General features: G+C 43.2%; 1 protein-coding gene across 1 annotated transcript in view; it reads right to left on the bottom strand.

Annotated features, from left to right (window-relative positions):
* PRKN (parkin RBR E3 ubiquitin protein ligase) overlaps positions 1-18735 on the bottom strand; it is a 969496-nt gene that overhangs the window by 548101 nt on the left and 402660 nt on the right. Inside the window, exon 6 of the mRNA XM_026649533.1 lies at positions 10828-10943. Coding sequence (XP_026505318.1) covers positions 10828-10943 — 116 coding nt within the window. The remainder of the gene's footprint in view (positions 1-10827; positions 10944-18735) is intronic.

Raw genomic sequence — 18735 nt, 5'->3', positions numbered from 1 at the left:
CTAACCTGGGAACAATTTTATTTTTCATTTTTTCCTCTCTTTTTAATATATATTTTCAGGATTATGAAATGAGTATTTGTAAAATAAAAAATGTAAACTTTGATCAATACAACAGCAAATACCTCTCCTTCTGGGGAATTCTTCCTCTGTACTAAATAATGGCAAGCCCTATATATCTTTTATACCTGCACATCTCTTGGAATGCTAAAAATAATGGTGCCTTTAGGAATTGTACACTACCTAGTTTGTGAAAGATGACGTGAGGCACTTTTGCTCTGTACATTTTATTTTTATATTGCTTAACATTGTTGTTATTTCTGAGCCTGATTTACAGTTACCCAGGGGTTCTCATAACCCTTTTGATGTTATTTCTACTCGAAACAGTTGACAAAAGCAGATTTTCCCTTAAGGATTGCCCAGTTTCGGTGCTTGTTTCAAGTTTTTGCTGTTTGCTCAACCCATTAAGAGCTTCTTCAAAGACATAAAATAGCAGCCCATCACCTTGAATGCCACAGGAAAAAAATGCATGCATAAAGACTGCCAACTCACACTTTCACTCTGCTGTAGATAAGCAGAAAGCATTGACAAATATAACACTACCTGGAATACTGCCTATGGATTTAGCATAACTCTGCAAGAGGTTTTGGTTCTGAAGTATTTCACTGTCGGTCAGAGCTGCATGAAAATATTAATATCAGATATAAACCCAGGGCAAACAGACAGTGTGCCTAATGCAAGCTTGAGACTAAAAATTGGCGATGGGTTTAAACATTACTTCTACTTTGTATTTTTCTGCATATCAGAGTATACTGCTGCTTTAAATACGATTTTTTTCATGAGCTTTGCACTGCATGCTGAGTTAAGGTAGCATATACAGTCTGTGCAAAGCTTCTTGGGGCTTAAAGTGCTCTGCATGTGGTTCACTAACTATATAGAATGGTAAAATACAACATGAAAGTAGAGCTCACTGGTCAGCAATTCTCAGACCTGAGCTATGTACTGACAAGTGACTACTACAAAAAGTCATTAATAAATCCCCACCCAAAAAACTTAATTAAGGTGAAATTAAGGTTGTAGCTATATATAAATGTTTTATGTTTTTATTAGCCTTCCAAGAACATTAGAGTTAAAAGAAAGAATTAGAAACTCAGGAAATGAAGATTTTACAAAAAAACCCAAATATTTGGAAGTATGGAAGGTCATAGTTACCTCTGCCCTCCACTGATCCTTGCCTCCCATCTTCCCCTCTTTAGTCCTTTGTAAAATGTGTTAAATTTGGATGAAAAACTTTTTCTAGAGTCTCAGGAATGCATAGACTACAGACCAGGACATCTTAAATTTGGAGAAGGCACTGTACTTATGCAACTTGCAAGTGGAACATCAAAAATGTGCATTAGATAGAATTTATAAATGGTTTTATGTATCTATTATTGACACACAAATCCTGTGTCTAATGGTACTTAGACAACTGCCTGCCCTCCATAGCTCACAGGACTGAGTCCTTAAGAAAGAGTGGGGGACAATTACATTTAGTATTCTATCAGTTTAATCAACAATTTGAAAAACAGCTTTTCTTCTGTGAAGCGTATAATGACAACAAAGAAGCCAGAGTTGACACAACCATAGTATGTTTGACAGTAAATTGTTCTTGTCTTGGTGGTCAGTGATAAAATGAAAGTATTATGGGTGGATACGGTAGTCTGAGCATTTCATTATTTCAGACCTTCATTATAGAAGCAGAGTTAAGGTCATCTGGGTACCTCAAATATAAATTTCCATACTTACAAATGCTTGGGATTCTTATAAGACAACTGTTTCCTGGGTTTCTACGAGTTTTGAAATCTAACGCCTGAAAAGTAATCAACAGTCAGTGTATTGATGTGTGTCTGCAAGGTTAACTTCATCTTAATATATGCGGGTGGCAGTGAGTTTCCTTGTTTGTTTGTTTTTTAAATGGTCCTAAGATTGCCTGTAGAAGAGGTCTGTTTCTACAGATGCCAGAAGGGCCACAAGACAAGAAGTCCTGATTCAGCAGACCTTAGGAAGCCCTTGGAACAAGGGTGGGCATACCCTCTTATTCTTTCTACAATATTTTTTCTGCCACCCATCACCCTGTGGAGGGAGTCCTGATGCTGCAGACCTCCCTTGGGCCTCAGAAATGGAGTCTTACTCCTATGAACTTTGGAGGCCTCAGAATCATGGCACCTCTCCTGTAGAATCAAATAGGTTCAGCAAAGTGGTCTTCCATCCTGTTAATCCACTGTACACAGGGACTAGGGCTGGGAAGTACAGCTGGCATGAGGTCTGAGGGGTTAGAAGAAGCAAGGGAGGGAGGGAAGGAAGAGAACCTCTCCCCTAACCTCCTGGTGCTCCCTGACCCCAATGGAAGGTGTCCTGGGGAGTGAGACAGCCTCTTTCACTCCTCCTGCTGATTCCTCGGCCCTGTGCCGGGAGACCTGGGGCATGAATAGTCCTGTTGCCACTCTGACCTGGCTGGAACATACGGTATGTCTTCACTGCAGATTTAATTCGGGTGATCAGCACTTGGCTTAGCCTAGTGTGGGGGTAAGTCGCTATTCTGTAAAGCCATATCCAAGTTATTGGGTCCTCACTAGTGCTGCATTCACCACTGTGTATCACTAGGACTTCTGGGGACATCTCATGCTTCTTTGTCTTGCAGTAAGTTAAGCTGCTCTATGATTCTTTCCCACTGAATTGTGGAAGAACTGGTCTGTCCTTCTGAGGGAAGGGAAATTGTGGGAAGGCTTTTGATTTATCCTGTACCTTTACTTCAAAGTGGGCAGATTTCCCAGCTTGAGTGAAAGGAGCATATAGCCTATATCTGACGATGGACCAGCTAGGCTGGGTTGAAAGCACCATTAAACACGAGTGAGAGTATTGCATGTGTGGATGGGAGGGGGATTAGGGGCAACACCTGAGTAAGAGCCTGAGTTAACTGTGGCAGGAGGATCCTCCATCTTGACTATCCATCACCATTCTACACTGCTTTTTGGTCAGCATTTTCAAAACAGATAAGATGGGAAGTTCGCATACACATTGGGGCAGCATCAATATAGTTTAGCTTCCTTAAATGTCTAATATTGTACTTTAAAATGTTTAGGTTTATTGTAAGTTTAACCTTAACTCTGAATTCCCTGGTGGTAGTGGGGCAAGGTTTGTTTTGGAACTACAGCATTGTAAGGGTTTTACTCTTATTTATTAAAGAAAAGTTAAAATTGAGGGAACATATAATTTTTTTTTTGGCTGGGAACTTATTTCATTTTCTTACAAATGGTTCTAGTGTGGGAGTGGGGAGAGGAGAAACTGGAGAAGCATTCCCCACTTCCTATGGACTTCCTCCAGTCTGCTAAGGCAGAGCAGACCTTAGGAGGTATACAGAAACAGGGTTCTGCCTGGTTAAATACATCATATCCCTGATGAGTCTTCAGAAGCTCATTGGAGGATTCTCTACTCCCCAGACATTAGGAGGTTCACGGGACCCTCATAAGGTGTGGGTGTTCTTTTGCATGGACCTAAGGAGAACACAGGAGAGGGGAATGCTTCCTCCTCCACCTTGGTATCGTCCTCATAAGGTTCCCAGGAAGGCATCCCACAAGCCTTATGAAGTTTGTTGAGGGGACCTCGATGGCTCTTCAGAGGCTACTGGGGACCAAGCCCTTCAGTATGCTGCTCACTGGCCAAGTACTCCTTCCCTTCCTCTCTTCTCCTGACAAGCTTTAGGAACCTTGTTCATGTCTGATCAGATAAAATCAGATAGTCAGCATTCAACAAGACTAAACAGGATTCTCAGTCTCCACACACTCTCAACTAGGTTCTTCAGGGGCTGGCAATGCTATTTAGGAACAATTACAGAATCACAGAAATGTAGATTTGGAAGAAACCTTGAAAGGTCTTCTAATCCAGTCCCCTATGCAGAAGCAGGACCAAGTAAAATAACACCATAGAATATTAGGGTTGGAAGAGACCTCAGGAGATCATCTAGTCCAATCTCCTGCTCAAAGCAGGACCAACACCAGCTAAATCATCCCAGCCAGGGCTTTGTCAAGCCGAGCCTTAAAAACCTCTAAGGATGGAGTTTCCACCACCTCCCTAGGTAACCCATTCCAGTGCTTCACCTCCCTTCTAGTGAAATAGTGTTTGCTAATATCCAACCTAGACCTCTCCCACTGCAACTTGAGACCATTGCTTCTTGTTCTGTCATCTGCCATCAAGAACAGCCTAGCTCCATCCTCTTTGGAACCCCCCTTCAGGTAGCTGAAAGCTGCTATCAAATCCCCCCTCACTCTTCTCTTCTCAGATTAAATAACTCCAGTTCCCTCAGCCTCTCCTCGTAAGTCATGTGCCCCAGCCGCCTAATCATTTTTGTTGCCCTCTGCTGGACTCTCTCCAATTTGTCCACATCTCTTCTGTAGTTGGGGGACCAAAACTGGACACAATACTCCAGGCGTGGCCTCACCAGCGCTGAATAGAGGGGAATAATCACGTCCCTCGATCTGCTGGCAATGCTCCTACTAATAGAGCCCAATATGCCATTGGCCTTCTTGGCAACAAGGGCATACTGCTGACTCATATCCAGCTTCTTGTCCATTGTAATCCCCAAGTCCTTTTCTGCAGAACTGCTGCTTAGCCAGTTGGTCCCCAGCCTGTAGCGGTGCATGGGATTCTTCCTTCCTAAGTGCAGGACTCTGCACTTGTCCTTGTTGAACCTCATCAGATTTCTTTTGGTCCAATCCCTCCAATTTGTCTAGGTCTCCCTACCCTCCAGCGTATCTACCTCTCCCCCCAGCTTAGTGTCATCTGCGAACTTGCTGAGGGTGCAATTCATCCCATCATCCAGATCATTAATAAAGTTGTTGAACAAAACCAGCCCCAGGACCAACCCCTGGGGCACTCCGCTTGATACTGGCTGCCAACTAGACATCGAGCCGTTGATCTCTACCCGTTGAGCCCAACAATCTAGCCATTACCTATCCACCTTATAGTCCATTCATCCAATCCATACTTCTTTAACTTGATGGCAAGAATACTGTGGGAGACCGTATCAAAAGCTTTGCTAAAGTCAAGATATATCACATCCACCGCTTTCCCCATATCCACAGAGCCAGTTATCTCATTATAGAAGACAATCAGTTTGGTCAGGCAAAACTTGCCCTTGGTAAATCCATGTTGACTGTTCCCGATCACCTTCCTCTCCTCCTAGTGCTTCAAAATTGGTTCCTTGAGGATCTGCTCCATGATTTTGCCAGGGACTGAAGGGAGGCTGACCAGTCTGTAGTCCCATGGGTTCTCTTTCTTCCCTTTTTTAAATATGGGCACTCTATTTTCCTTTTTCCAATCGTCTGGGACCTCCCCCAATTGCCACGAATTTTCAAAGATAATGGCAAATGGCTATGCAATCACATCAGCCAACTCTCTCAGCACCTGTGGATCCATTAGATCTGGACCCAGGGACTTGTGCATGTCCAGCTTTTCTGAATAGTCCTTAACCTGTTCTTTCACCACTGAGGGCTGCTCACCTCCTCCCCATACTGTGTTGCCCAGTGCAGCAGTCTGGGAGTTGACCTTGTCTGTGAAGACTGAGGCAAAAAAATGATTGAGTACTTCAGCTTTTTCCACATCATCTGTCACTAGGTTGCCTCCCCCATTCAGTAAGAGTCCCACACTTTCTCTGACCACCTTCTTGTTGCTAACATACCTGTAAAACCCTTCTTGTTACCCTTCACATCCCTTGCTAGCTGCAAACTCCAGTCGTGCCTTGGCCTTCCTGATTACACCTCTGCATGCTCTAGCAATATTTTTATGCTCCTCTCTAGCCATCTGTCCAAATTTCCACTTCTTGTAAGCTTTCTTTTTGAGTTTAAGCTCACCGAAGATTTCACTGTTAAGCCAAGCTGGTATTTTGCTACTCTCCTTTCTTCCTTTTGTCAGGATCCTGAACTCAATCATCTCATGGTCACTGCTGCCTAGATTGCCACCCACTTCTACTTCCCCTACCGATTCTTTCTTGTTGTAAGCAGCAGGTCAAGAGGAGCACAGCCCCTAGTTGGTTCTTTGAGCACTTGTACCAGGAAGTTGTCCCCAACACTCTCCAAAAACTTCCTGGATTTTCTGTGCATTGCTGTATTGCTCTCCCAGCAGATGTCGGGGTGATTGAAGTCCCCCATTAGAACCAGAGCCGGTGATCTGGAAACTTCAGTTAGTTGTCCAAAGAAAGCCTTGTCTACCTCATCCTTCTGATCCGGTGGTCTATAGCACACGCCCACCACGACATCACCCTTGTTGCTCTTGCCTCTAAACTTAACCCAAAGACTCTCAACAGGCTTTTCTCCAGTTACATACTGGAGCTCTGAGCAATCATACCACTCTCTTACATACAATGCAACTCCTCCACCTTTCCTCCTGTACCTGTCCTTCCTGAACAGTTTATACCCATCCATGACAGTGCTCCACTCATGTGAACTGCCCCACCAAGTTTCTGCTATTCCAATCACATCATAGTTCCTTGATTGTGCCAGGACTTCCAATTCTTCCTGCTTGTTTCCCAGGCTTTTTGCGTTCGTGTACATGCACCTAAGATAACTAGCCGATTGCCCTAATTTCTCAGTATGAATCAGGAGGCTTCTCATCTTGTACCCTCTTCCTTGTGTTTCCTCCCCGTATCCCACTTCCCCACTTACCTCTGGACTTAGGTCACCATCCCCCGGCAAACCTAGTTTAAAGCCCTCTTCACTAGGTTAGCAAGCCTGCCTACGAAGATGCTCTTCCCTCTCTTCGTTAGGTGGATCCTATCTCTTCCTAGCAATCCTTCTTCCCGGAACATCCTATGGTCGAAGAATCCAAAGCCCTCTCTCTGACACCACCTGCGTAACCAAGCTTTCACCTCCACAATTCAACAGTCCCTACCTGGGCCTTTTCCTTCAACAGGGAGGATGGACGAGAACATGACTTGCACCTCAAACTCCTTTATCCTTCTTCCCAGAGCCATGTAGTCTGCAGTGATCCGCTCAAGGTCATTCTTGGCAGTATCATTGGTGCCCACGTGCAGAAGTAGAAAGGGGGTAGCAGTCCAAGGTTGTTTTGATAGGTCTTGGCAGACACTCTGTCACATCCTGGATTCTAGCTCCAGGCAAGCAGCACACTTCTCGAGTTTCCCAGTCTGGTCTGCAGATGGATGACTCCATCCCCCTTAGGAGGGAGTCCCCAACCACCACCACCCATCTCCTCCTCTTGGGAGTGGTGGTCATGGAACCCCCATCCCTAGGACAATGCATCCCATGCCTTCGGGCTGATGGGTCTCCTTCTGATCCCTTCCCTCAGAGGCATGTTCCAAATCCTTCTCTGCAGTAGTACCTGACAGAGGTTTGTCTAACCTGTTCTTAAAAAGCTCCAATGATGGGGATTCAACCACTTCACTGGGAAGCCTATTCCAGTGCTTAACTACCTATATAGTTAGAATGATTTTTTTATATCTCACCTAAATCTCCTTTATTGCAGATTAAGCCCATTAAACTTCTTGTCCTACCTTCAGTGGAACTGGAGAACAATTAATCACCTTCCTCTTTATAACAGCCTTAACATATTTGAAGACTGTTATTAGGTCTCCCCCTCAGTCTGCTTTTCTGAAGACTCAACATGCCCATGGTTTTTTTTAAACCTTTCCTCATAGGTCAGGTTTTCTAAACATATTATCATGTGTGTTGCTCTCCTCTGGACTCTCTCTAATTAGTCCTAAAGTGTGGTGTGCAAAACTAGACACAGTACTTCAGCTGAGGCCCCCTAGTGCAACGTAGAGAGGAACAATTACCTCCCATGTCTTAAATATGACATTCTTGTCAATACACCCCAGAATGATATTTGCTTTTTTTGCAACTGCATCCTGTTGCTGGCCCATATTCTATTTGTGATCCATTATAAACCCAAAATCCTTTTATGACATACTGCTGCTTAGCCAGTTATTCCCCATTTTGTAATTGTGCATTTGATTTTACCTTCCTAAGTGTATACTTGTCTTTATTGAATTTTCATCTTGTTGATTTCAGACCAATTCCCCCATTTGTCATGGGCATTTTGAATTCTAATCCTGTACTCCAAAATACTTGCAACCCCATCCCCACTCTGGCTTGGCATCATCCGCGAATTTTATAAGCATACTCTTCACTTCATTATCCAAGTCATTCATGAACATATTAAATAGTCCCAGACCCAGGACAGAACCCTGTGGGGACCCCCCACATATAATTCCCAATTTGACAGCAAACTAGGCTGACTAGTCTAATTCCCTGAGTCCTATTTGTTCCCCTTTTTAATGATAAGTACTACGTTTGCCCTTCTCCAGCCCTCTGGGACTTCGCATGTCTTCCAGGAAGTTTCAAACAATACGATCTGCAAAGCATAATAAGGTGAATGGGGGAGAAGGGTTGAAGAGTGGTGATGCTTGTGAGGCATCTAAGTGAGACCATTAAGGCTGTGAAAGATGAGGTTTCCCAGCAAGTCTACTAAGGTTTTCAGAGAGTGAGCAGTCCCATGTCAAACCCACTCAGGTCTTCAGAAGGGGTGGAGTGCTCTCTCGTCATGCTCCCATTCCCCCCACCCTATTGCTCTCTTGCCCTGACCACTGGTATGCTGGTACTCTCCCCAAATACCCCCATCACCTCTCCTGCAAATTTTTGAAAATCAAAGCAAGTGGGCACCTTAAGAGATCAGCAGGACAGAAATTCTGGGGCTAAGAGGGAACTAGGGGAGAGTATAGCGAGCAGGTATACCCCCCCCCCCATCATTCCTTGTCAAATTGATCAATTCAATAAACTTATCTATAAACAATGTCTTCCACACTGTTCTCTAGCTCTGGTCGATTGTTTCTGCTTATCTGATTAATTCTAGTTTGGGTGCCAAAATTCTCCATTGACCGAACAGCCTCTACCCCTCCTCACCTCACCCCCCCCAGTGAACAGTCCATATCTGGAGATCTATGTCTTCAGGGAAAAGGGCTAGAAACTTACTTTTTTAAAACATTTAAAGCTTAGGTCTCCAGCACTTGTTTGATGCTCTGTTTAAAACAGTGGGTGCAGACATGCCTTTCTGACATTACAATTTATACTATTATTAATATTTAAAAATACAGTTTATTCAGCTAATTTTGGTCCTGGGCACTAGAACTCAACTAGCCGACTGCAGTAAACAAAGTTTTATCTCTTTCCCTCATTTGGATTTTTGCTACAAAGTGGGGAGAGGACATTAGAGGACTTCCATGAACTCAGGTAAACAGCTCTGTTTTAAGTGTGTCATAATTCAGGAAACCCTCATTTCAAATTTGATAGAAAAATTATACCAGAACCCTACAACTAAACCGCCAAATTTGATGTTGATATTCCTTTGTTTGTCAATTTTACGGGGGGTGGGTGGAGGATGGTGAGTAGGGCTCACAATCATAACCTTACCTATGGAGTGGCATTAGTGGCTAACCACTGGGACAAGTTATTAAAGTAATAAACTACAGAGTGCATGCAAAATGAATTTTAAAAGAGACAGATGACATTGTTATAAATCCCAAGTATATGTGAAGTGATGGACACCATACTATCCTTTTCAAAGCACACTTATCTTTTAGCCTATCAGTAATACTCATTTTCTTCAGTCAACTACTGTCAGCAACCAGTCAGACTCTGTCAATGCAGCAGCATGCAAGCACTGAAAAACAGCTTAATGTAGTATATTGCACTGTGTCTGGGATGAGTTAAGAACATCCCATTATCTTCAACCAGGAATTCATTTATAGAAATCCCTTTTTAGTCCTAGACAAACTATTTGGAGATAGTTTAACTCACCCTTCATGATCTCTTATAAGAACCCTGGCTTTGCATATTTTGAAAACTTGCACATTTCTACACTTGCAAGCTGCAGACCACTCAATGCTGAGATATAATAATTATTTATAGGGAATAGTATGGTGTTATCAGTTATGTGATGCCTCTCCAATATTTCTCATAAACAGATGCACATGCACTGGGAAAATATACAGAAAAAAATTAGGATATCTAATGACTAGATTTGTTTGGAAGCCACTTCTATTTAATAATCAGAAAGTAATCGTACCAGCATCCTTGCTTCCCTAATAAGCATGTTACATTACTTTTTTTCTTTAAGATCACAAAGTCAATTAAAGACAAAATTGAGGGATAAGATAACACATTTTCAATCAGATGCACCAGACACTTGAAATCAATTACTGGAAAGTGTGTTATAAATCATTTGATTGTTTGTATTAAAATCACTGACAAGAAACTGATTTTTAATCCACATATTTACAGTTAGAGTTTTTCTAATTTATGATATTGAATATCACAAACTGTGGACAGTTTGTAAGTTAGATCTTGCATCAAAAGGAATTTTGCATAGCTATATTGAACAATTAAAGGAAGGGGTGGGGTCTATCATAAGGGTCAGTTTCCCGTTTTATAGGAACATTTCTTGCACTCAGAAATTTGGCCCAAAATTTTATGCTCCAAAAACGAATTATGGGTACAAGTCTGATTATGTGTGCCACTATCTTGTCCACTTCAAGCAGTTGTTTAAGGGCACAAGTGATCAGATCTGCACCTGCATTTCAACTGTGTCTACAAAATGTGGATCTTATTTATGTTGGCAAAACAGAAGAACACAATTAGAAAAATTTAACTCATAGTCTATCATTACACCAAAGTAGTAAAAAATGCAGGAAAGAAAAACAGGAAAAAGAAATACTTCTGCAAAAATAAGTACTTTGAAGCACTGAAATTGTGCGTCTGTGATACTTTACACAGTACTTACCTAATATCTGTGCATGTTATACATGTGATATGCTGGCTGTTTGTTGTAATGAGGTTCAAAGCCACAGATGTTTCACTGTCAGAAGTTGGGTGTGCTCCACATTTAAAATAAAATTCCTGAAATATTGAAGGAGAGATAAAGAGAAGATTACATACCTGTAGCTCATGTCTTCTCTTTATCTTAGTCTAGTTGACATTTGAGACAGCAGGGAAAAAAATCACCACTGCCAGCAGTAAAGGGAGGTATTTGTTACAAATGATTTAGAATGAATTCTCAGCAAAAACTCCTTGCTAGGCATATATTTTGTTCTTTGCAAAAAAACCCTAATGAAGGCTATATCCCCCATACTGCATAGTTTCAATATTAGTGGTACACAGTATGATTTTCTGGATCCATTGAGGAAAGGTATTACATTACACCACAGAGGTCCGGGCATTATGATGCACGATGCTATACACTGTAACATATTAATGCTCTCCTTCAAATTTTCATCACAAAAGTTACTGTCATATAAAAACTAAGGCTAGAATTTATAATTCCTGGCTCTAAATAAGTGAAGATTGGTCTTATTTCTGTGATGATGGAAGCCTATATAGTATAGTATTACCAGTGACACTAACAAGAAGCTCCAGCTCCCTAGGTAAGAACACATATTACATTAACCACTATATTTGAGTTAAATTATTCTAGACTAGTTTTATTCTATATAGCTTCTTATATCACCCTCATCAGCCCAGTATTGGAGTGCCTTCCAGTAGTCCATTAAGCAACATGACTAACATCTGTTGTGCGAGTTGTTCCCTTTCATCCTCTCCCGAAAAGGAAGATTGTGGGTATACTGTTGAATCCTGGTTTGTGGGGCTCATCCCCCTGGGGGGCGGGGGGGCGCACAATGAGATTATCAGGGGTGTGCCAGGTGGGCCATGGGGCTGCAGCCAGTGAGGTGACCTGGCTAGGCAGGGCAGCTGCAGGAAGAGCCACACAGGGAGTCTGCAGCAGTCAGGGAGCGGGGCGACGTTCTCACCACTGGTGCCCTGCCCTGGACACCCAGCCAGCTACAGTCCTTCATATTTTAAGCCCACGGGACCCTGTGAGAATGAAAGGCTCTGGGCAGTAGGGAGGGAAGGGGAAGGAGCCCCAGTCCACTACATGCTGCTATGGGCTCCTCAGGAAATTGTCCCAGCCAGGTCCTGCCACCGTGCCAGGGGGGAGCTGTCCACACTGCTCAGTGAGTCACTTTCTGCCCCAGATGGATAGGAGTCACAAGGGAGCACTGTTATGTGACTCCCATGGAGAAGGAGGGGGAGGGGAAACACAGCTAAAACAAATCTGGGAACCTTGAGTACAGAGGGATCCATCACTGGCTGGTGTGCCCCCTCATTGGTGGTCATGGCACAGCAGCTGCCTTTAGTCCATTGCCCTCCGGGGGCAGTTCCTTGGGCCACTCAGTATTTGGTTCCTTCTTGCAACTCAGCCCTCCTCCCAGGAGACTAAGAGCCTCACTGCTTCCAGGGTAACCACAAAGTCCAACCAAACATCCAAAGACTTAGTGCCCACGTAGCAGGCCTTCAGTCCTGATCTGGGCTTAACAGTCCTTGTCCCTCTACTCCTGAGGCTTACATTGCCTTCCTGTGAGTGCCTGGTAGGGACCTCAGGCCTGCTCTCTGCTCCAGCCCAGAGCCCTTATGATAAGCAGCAAGAGTCTGTTTCTCATGAGCCCTCACTGGTTCCCCAGGCTGCTTCCTACCTTTACCTGCTTACAAGCGTCTATCCTAGAGCTGCGCCCTCCAGTCTTGTCTCCGTGCAGCTTTTCTCAGTCTGTTGCTAAGGAGCTTTCTCAGGGTATCCCCAAGCCTCTCTGGCAGCTGCCTAGAGACACTTAGCCACTGCTGCCGTCTCCTTTCAGGCCCAGAGTACAAGCTCCCTACCACAGCTCTGCTCTCTCAGGTCTCCTCCCTTGGCCCTGCAGTCCTTCCTTTACCAGAACCATCCAGTCTGGTTCTCTCCAGCTGGGTCTAATTGTCATTTAGCATCTCCCCTCCTTCTGCCACAGATTGGACTAATTGGTCCCTCAGGCTCCCTGTTAACCCTATATTTGCCAATGTGGGGCACATGTCCCTTCACAATAGTGCAGTGCAGGGATTCTCAAACTTCATAGCACCGCAACCCCCTTCTGACAACAAAAATTATTACACAACCCCAGGAGGGGGGACCAAAGCCTGAGCCTGCCTGAGCCCCGCTGCCTCGGGGGGGGGGGCGCAAAGCCAAAGTCTGATCGCCACTGCCCTGGGGGGAGAGGGGCAAAGCCGAAGCCCAAGCCAAAGGGCTTTAGCCCCAAGCGGGGGAGCCTGTAACCTGAGCCCCACCACCCAGGGCTGAAGTCCTTAGGTTTTGGCTCTGGGCAGTGGGGCTGGGCTTCGGTCCCAGCAAGTCTAATGCCAGTCCTGGCGACCCCATTAAAACAGGGTGGCGACCCACTTTGGTGTCCTGCCCCACAGTTTGAGAACCGCTCATGTAGTGTTTTGTTTTGATAGGGTTTGGTTTTAGAGGTGGGTTTTTTGGGGGGGGGGTGTTTTAAATGTGCACACTGGCATATGTTTATACTACATATAGTCAACAGTTACTGGGGGCTAAATCATGGTCATATAATGTTCCATAAGATTGGAATTTGATCCCTAGGGAGAAAGTATTTCCAAGGCCCCTTTTGGATGAGCTTTTGCCTTTCTGTTTTTCCCCCCTTCTCTGGCCCCAATTCAGCAAACAAATTAAGCACAAACTTAACTGTAAGCATGTGAATAGCCCATTGAAGTCAGTGAAACTACTCACATGCTCAGAGTTAGGCTTGTGCTTACGTATCTTGCTGCACTGGGGCCTCTATTTTAAACCTTGTTTCTTTTATATATAGTTCTTCAATCTTTGCATTAATTCATTGACTTTTTTGTTTGAGTGAAACAAATTGGATTTTTTATTTTAATTCAGTCCTGTGAGTTTCTGCTTGCTTTACTACTTCACTTCCCCAATACCATGGAGTACTGTGGTCACTCTATTTATACAAGTAAAGGAATATTGACCACCCAGTATTCCAAAGCAGGGAGGTTAAGGGCATAGAAAATACAGAACAGAAAGAAAACTTTTGGTAAAAGTGATTCACCCAATAGTAATATACCTTGTTTTTGTCCACAAGCAAAAAGAAATATTGAGCAATAAAAATGGCGAGCTCTAAAACACATGAAATGGCTTTAGATGTAGAGTCTTGTGCTTTTTTTTTTTTTAAAGCATCCTTATTTCTTTGGCACAGAATTTAATACTATTTTTATCTGTTTGCTTTATTGCAAGCACTGCCAACAATCATAAACTATGCCCTCACAGACAAAAGTGTGCAAAATCTGGTATATAAGTTTAATAGCTTTACAAGTTCTTGATACTCCCCAGAGGCGGCGCTAGCCCACTGGGGGCCCTAAGCAGGAATATTTTGTGGCCCCCGCCGCACAACACATAATAATTAATATGGGGCCCCCTTCAGCCGACTGGGGCCCTAAGCAATTGCTTAGTCTGTTTATGCCTATCGCCGGCTCTGATATTCCCTATCCTTTCTGTTGAGAGAGAATAGAACTTCCTTCTGATTCTGTAAGTTTGATGAAGAAATATACAGTGAGAATGTGAGAGCAGGCTACAGAATAGCCTACAACCTACTCTCTGCGGAGTACAAGTAGATGACCATTGTCAAAATGGACTTCATACAGACGTCAGTATGCACCCAAAATCAAACGGAAGGAGATAGAGAATTAATATTCCAATACACGCCTGCAATCAGACAGATGAAACTGTCAAGAATACTAAGAAGCAAATCACAGGAAGATGCAAATCCAGAACAGTGACTATATTTTGAAAGTCACAACCCTCACAGGTTGTAAAAACAGAGCAGTAAAAACAATGCTGTCAGACAAACCAATAAAGCTAATAGCTATCTGCCAACTAGAACGACGCATTCTATTTTTTGGGGGGGTATTTCTTACAATACTGTGGTGGCTATTTTATTCTAGTCACATGTAAAAATCTCCTCATGAACGTTTTCAGAAGTAACTTATCCATTTCACATTTCAACCTTTGGGATGTAGGAAGCGTTGACTAGAGGTTAGAGCAACGGATGGGCAGTCAAGAATCCTGGATTATATTCCCAGCTCTACACTTGACTTTCTTTGTCACTATGGGAAAATCACTTACCTCCCTATCTCTTCAGTTTATCAATTTATGAGCATTTCTTTAAAAGACTTCCTGCAAAGGTGTGTAGTCACTCATAACTATACAGTATTTGCAAAACACTACGATATCTACTGAAAGGCATTTTGGAAGTATTATTTCAAATAACAAAAGACACAATTAGCCTTAGAAGAAGTGTACTAGGTGCAAGAAACCCATAGAGTAAACCACAATTTAAAAAAAATGATTATAATAAAAATAAAGGACTGTTTTAAAATCTAGAGAATTCACTCCTAGGTTTAGAGCCTATGAGCCATGTGTTAGCTCAGAGAAAGCATTTATGGTTGGGATAGAAAAATTGCAGAAAAAAAGTGCTTTATAATGACCATGTTGAAAGTAGAGCAGCAACATAATGAAAATAACCCAGTTACGAAGCTTGCCTCCTCAAAGAAACAAAAGGTACAAAATGGAAGGAATGCACAGTACTGTAAATCATATCCTGTGAATGAAATCCCTAAATAGTTGCAAAAGTGACTGGAATACACATACTGACGCATGTGGTATGTTGAGTGTTACATGACTTGTTATACATAATGGGGAATATATGTGCGCGCGTGCGCGCATGCATGCGCACACACACACACACACACACACACACACACACACACAATGAAAAAGTGCACTCACTGCAAGTGCAGCTCTTATTGGCAGTGGGGGAGCCTGGTGTAGCAACCCATTAAGTATCTAGCACCTCCTGCCAACAGTTACTCCAGTCCTGTGGGGGTCTCTTTTCTCAAGACTTGGCCCTCCACAAGTCACTTCTGGGGTATCAATGTCACATGGACAATGTTCCACACAACACAGGTCGTTAATACGACATCTTCTGTCCCTCCAGTGTTCCTCTTTTATTCCACTCTTGTCAGAGCAGTGGCTTCAGGGCTTCTCTATGGGGCATTTTAACAAAGCTACAAAAGCAAAACACAAACTACAACAAAAGCAACTTCAGTCCCTCTCCTGGATTTGTATTTTTAAACCATCCTGGGTCCTCCCCAACTCTTCTGCAGAACACGGACTATCAGGGACCACCTCCCTGGAATCTTGCCTTTGACAGGATCCTCAATTCCAAACACTTCCCCAAAGCATTCTGCCTGTCAGGTGGGCTTCAAAGGTCCCTTACACACCGCCTATCCCTCTCCCATAACGGCCAGAGTATAAACTCCCTCCTAAAGTTCCTGTGCTCTCTACTACCCAGAGAGAAACTACAAGTTTCTGCCCATCTCTCCCACCACACTTCTTCTACTTCCTCCCTTTATCGACACCACCCAGATCCTCATCCAGCTGAGACTCATCTTACTTGGGCCTGGCCAAGTGCAACCAGGTATCTTAATTGGCCTCATGTCTGCATTAACCAATTCACCTCCTGTGTGGGTTAATACAGCATCACACACATACTTTACTAAAAACTATTCTGCATTGCTTTCAGGATACAAAAACCATGGGCTCAACTATGTCCTCAGCTGCAGCCAAAGATCAATGTAATCTCGTCTCGGGTATGTATAAAGTAGTGGTTTACAAGGATTTACATAAGATACATTTATACATAAGATATGTTTATCAGGTGATATTTTAAGCATCCAATTTAACCATATAAATCAGAAAAATTTGTGCAAATGTGTCCTGAATTACAGGCAACTGTGTCCTCAATTAAGCCAATTTGCACCTTCCCAATTCTGGGCTGCCCCCGGGGACTAGAGCAACCCCCAGAGAAATTTAGACAGCCCTGGGAGGCAGTCTAAAACTATAGCAGCCTCCCCAAGGCCAACATACCTCTCATGCCCCCAGCACAACCCCTACACCAGGGCTTGTGAGGAGCCTTTGAAAGGATAGCTCAGAACTCTCTCCAAAATTCTTCTACCAGGAGCTCTTGCCCTGCTGGATCCAGGACTTTTAGCATCCTTTTATCCAATGTACAGGGGCCAGGAGTGAAAATCCTACTCTGTATGTTTAATGTAAAGTCTTCATGTATGCCAGTGTAACTGTTCCCATTAGGTTGTCAGGTCTCTTGGGTTCAATCCCTTAGGTTTGCCATGGAATTGCTGGGACTCTCTTTCAGACAAGCAGTCGTTACTTTCCTGAGAACCAGTGGCCAAAACTAAACACCCTCCTGCTGTACTCCACCTGAAACCCTCCTGAAGACCAGGAGGGATGGACAGCAGAGGAGGTGAAGGGCCCAATTTGCTCCAAGAACTGGTGTGGTGAAGTGACCCTCCACATCCTGGCAAGTGGATCTATGCTTCAACAGGGTGGGGATTGGCTGTGTGAGGTCTGTATTCTTCCTCCTGAAGGAGCAGACTGCTGCCCAAGGACTGCTGTCACAGTCTGCTTCTCCTCAGACTCTTCAGCCCGTGCATGACGAGCACATTGTGCCAAATTGCACAGTCCCCAAAGCCAAGAGCCCTATGCACAATGCTATTAAGCCTAGTGGTTAATCCAGGCTTGAAACTACCACATTTTTATCATCACTCTATGCTATTATCCTTAATTTGTTCTATGTTATATACGGTGCCCTTCTGAAAACCTTCAATAAGGAAGGCTCCTGTGGACTATCTACAAAGGATTTACAAAGTCCCCATCCCAGTGATATTTGATCACTTCCCAAGTATTTGAAAATAGCAACAATAATATTTCCCCCCGCCTGCACTTCCATCCTGTAGTAGGAACACCTTGATTAAGTATAATTTGGTTTTGGTTGTTTGCTTATGTCTGTGTGAGAGTGGGTGTGTGAAGAAATTACTGAGAATGTGTTATGAAATTTAGTGCTGCATTGAAGTTCTAAAGTGGGTAGTTTTGTGGTCATTCTTCTCTCTTACTGGAGTGAATACTATATATTAGGCTCTTGCCTTCAGGCATAGGACCCAGGTAATTATATACCCTTACTTAACACTGCAAATGCCATCTCTTTGGCAGGACTTGATAATAACATAGAAAAGAATTGACACTGTTCTCACATATATTTTCTTCACTCTCTTCACTCCTGCTATCACTTATGTACCACTGAGACTGTATCTTGAGAGGTACAGGGAAAAAAATGCTCATGGTTACTAATACTTACCCTCCATGAACCTCATGTCTATCACATAAGGTGCCAAAATTTAACAGAAATGATCTATCCTTAGGAGTTTTGCAAAAAGGGGGAAACCTTTTACATAGGACTCGGGCAAAAGAGAGTTTGCACTTCTTCAAATATGAGAAACACCCCCAATTGTTGAGTGAGTGAATAGAAGATAAAATCACTTATCGGTCTTTTAGATACAGCCAAGCGACTGAAAAAAGGAAATCAGCACAGTGAGTTATAACCATAGGAAGTCAGATCCTGGAAATGCAGAAGGGCAGACAGGCTCTGGAAGAAATATTCATTTTTTAAGGTAGTGTCACTGAGCTCCCCCTCATGTATTGTGTCATTCTAACTGTTCCCTGTATGAGTGCAGACTTCAACTATCATTATACTGTGCCATCGGCTGCAAACTGAGGTGAATTCATGCAAACTGCCTGAATTTACAGTAAGTTTTCTGAAGATTGTGTAATTCTGCATTAACAAAACTGCAAGAGCTTGAAAAAACCCACTCTGCTCTACATGAAAAATCAATGTCACTGAGTTTATACTATATTATATTGTGTGTACCCCAGTGGTTTAGAAGGATCTTACAT

Source organism: Terrapene carolina, unplaced genomic scaffold (genome assembly GCF_002925995.2).
Source record: "Terrapene carolina triunguis isolate 2854851 unplaced genomic scaffold, T_m_triunguis-2.0 Scaffold85, whole genome shotgun sequence".
Lineage (NCBI taxonomy): Eukaryota > Metazoa > Chordata > Testudines > Emydidae > Terrapene > Terrapene triunguis.
Note: the sequence above shows the minus strand (reverse complement) of the source record. Positions and strands in the feature narration are given on the sequence as shown.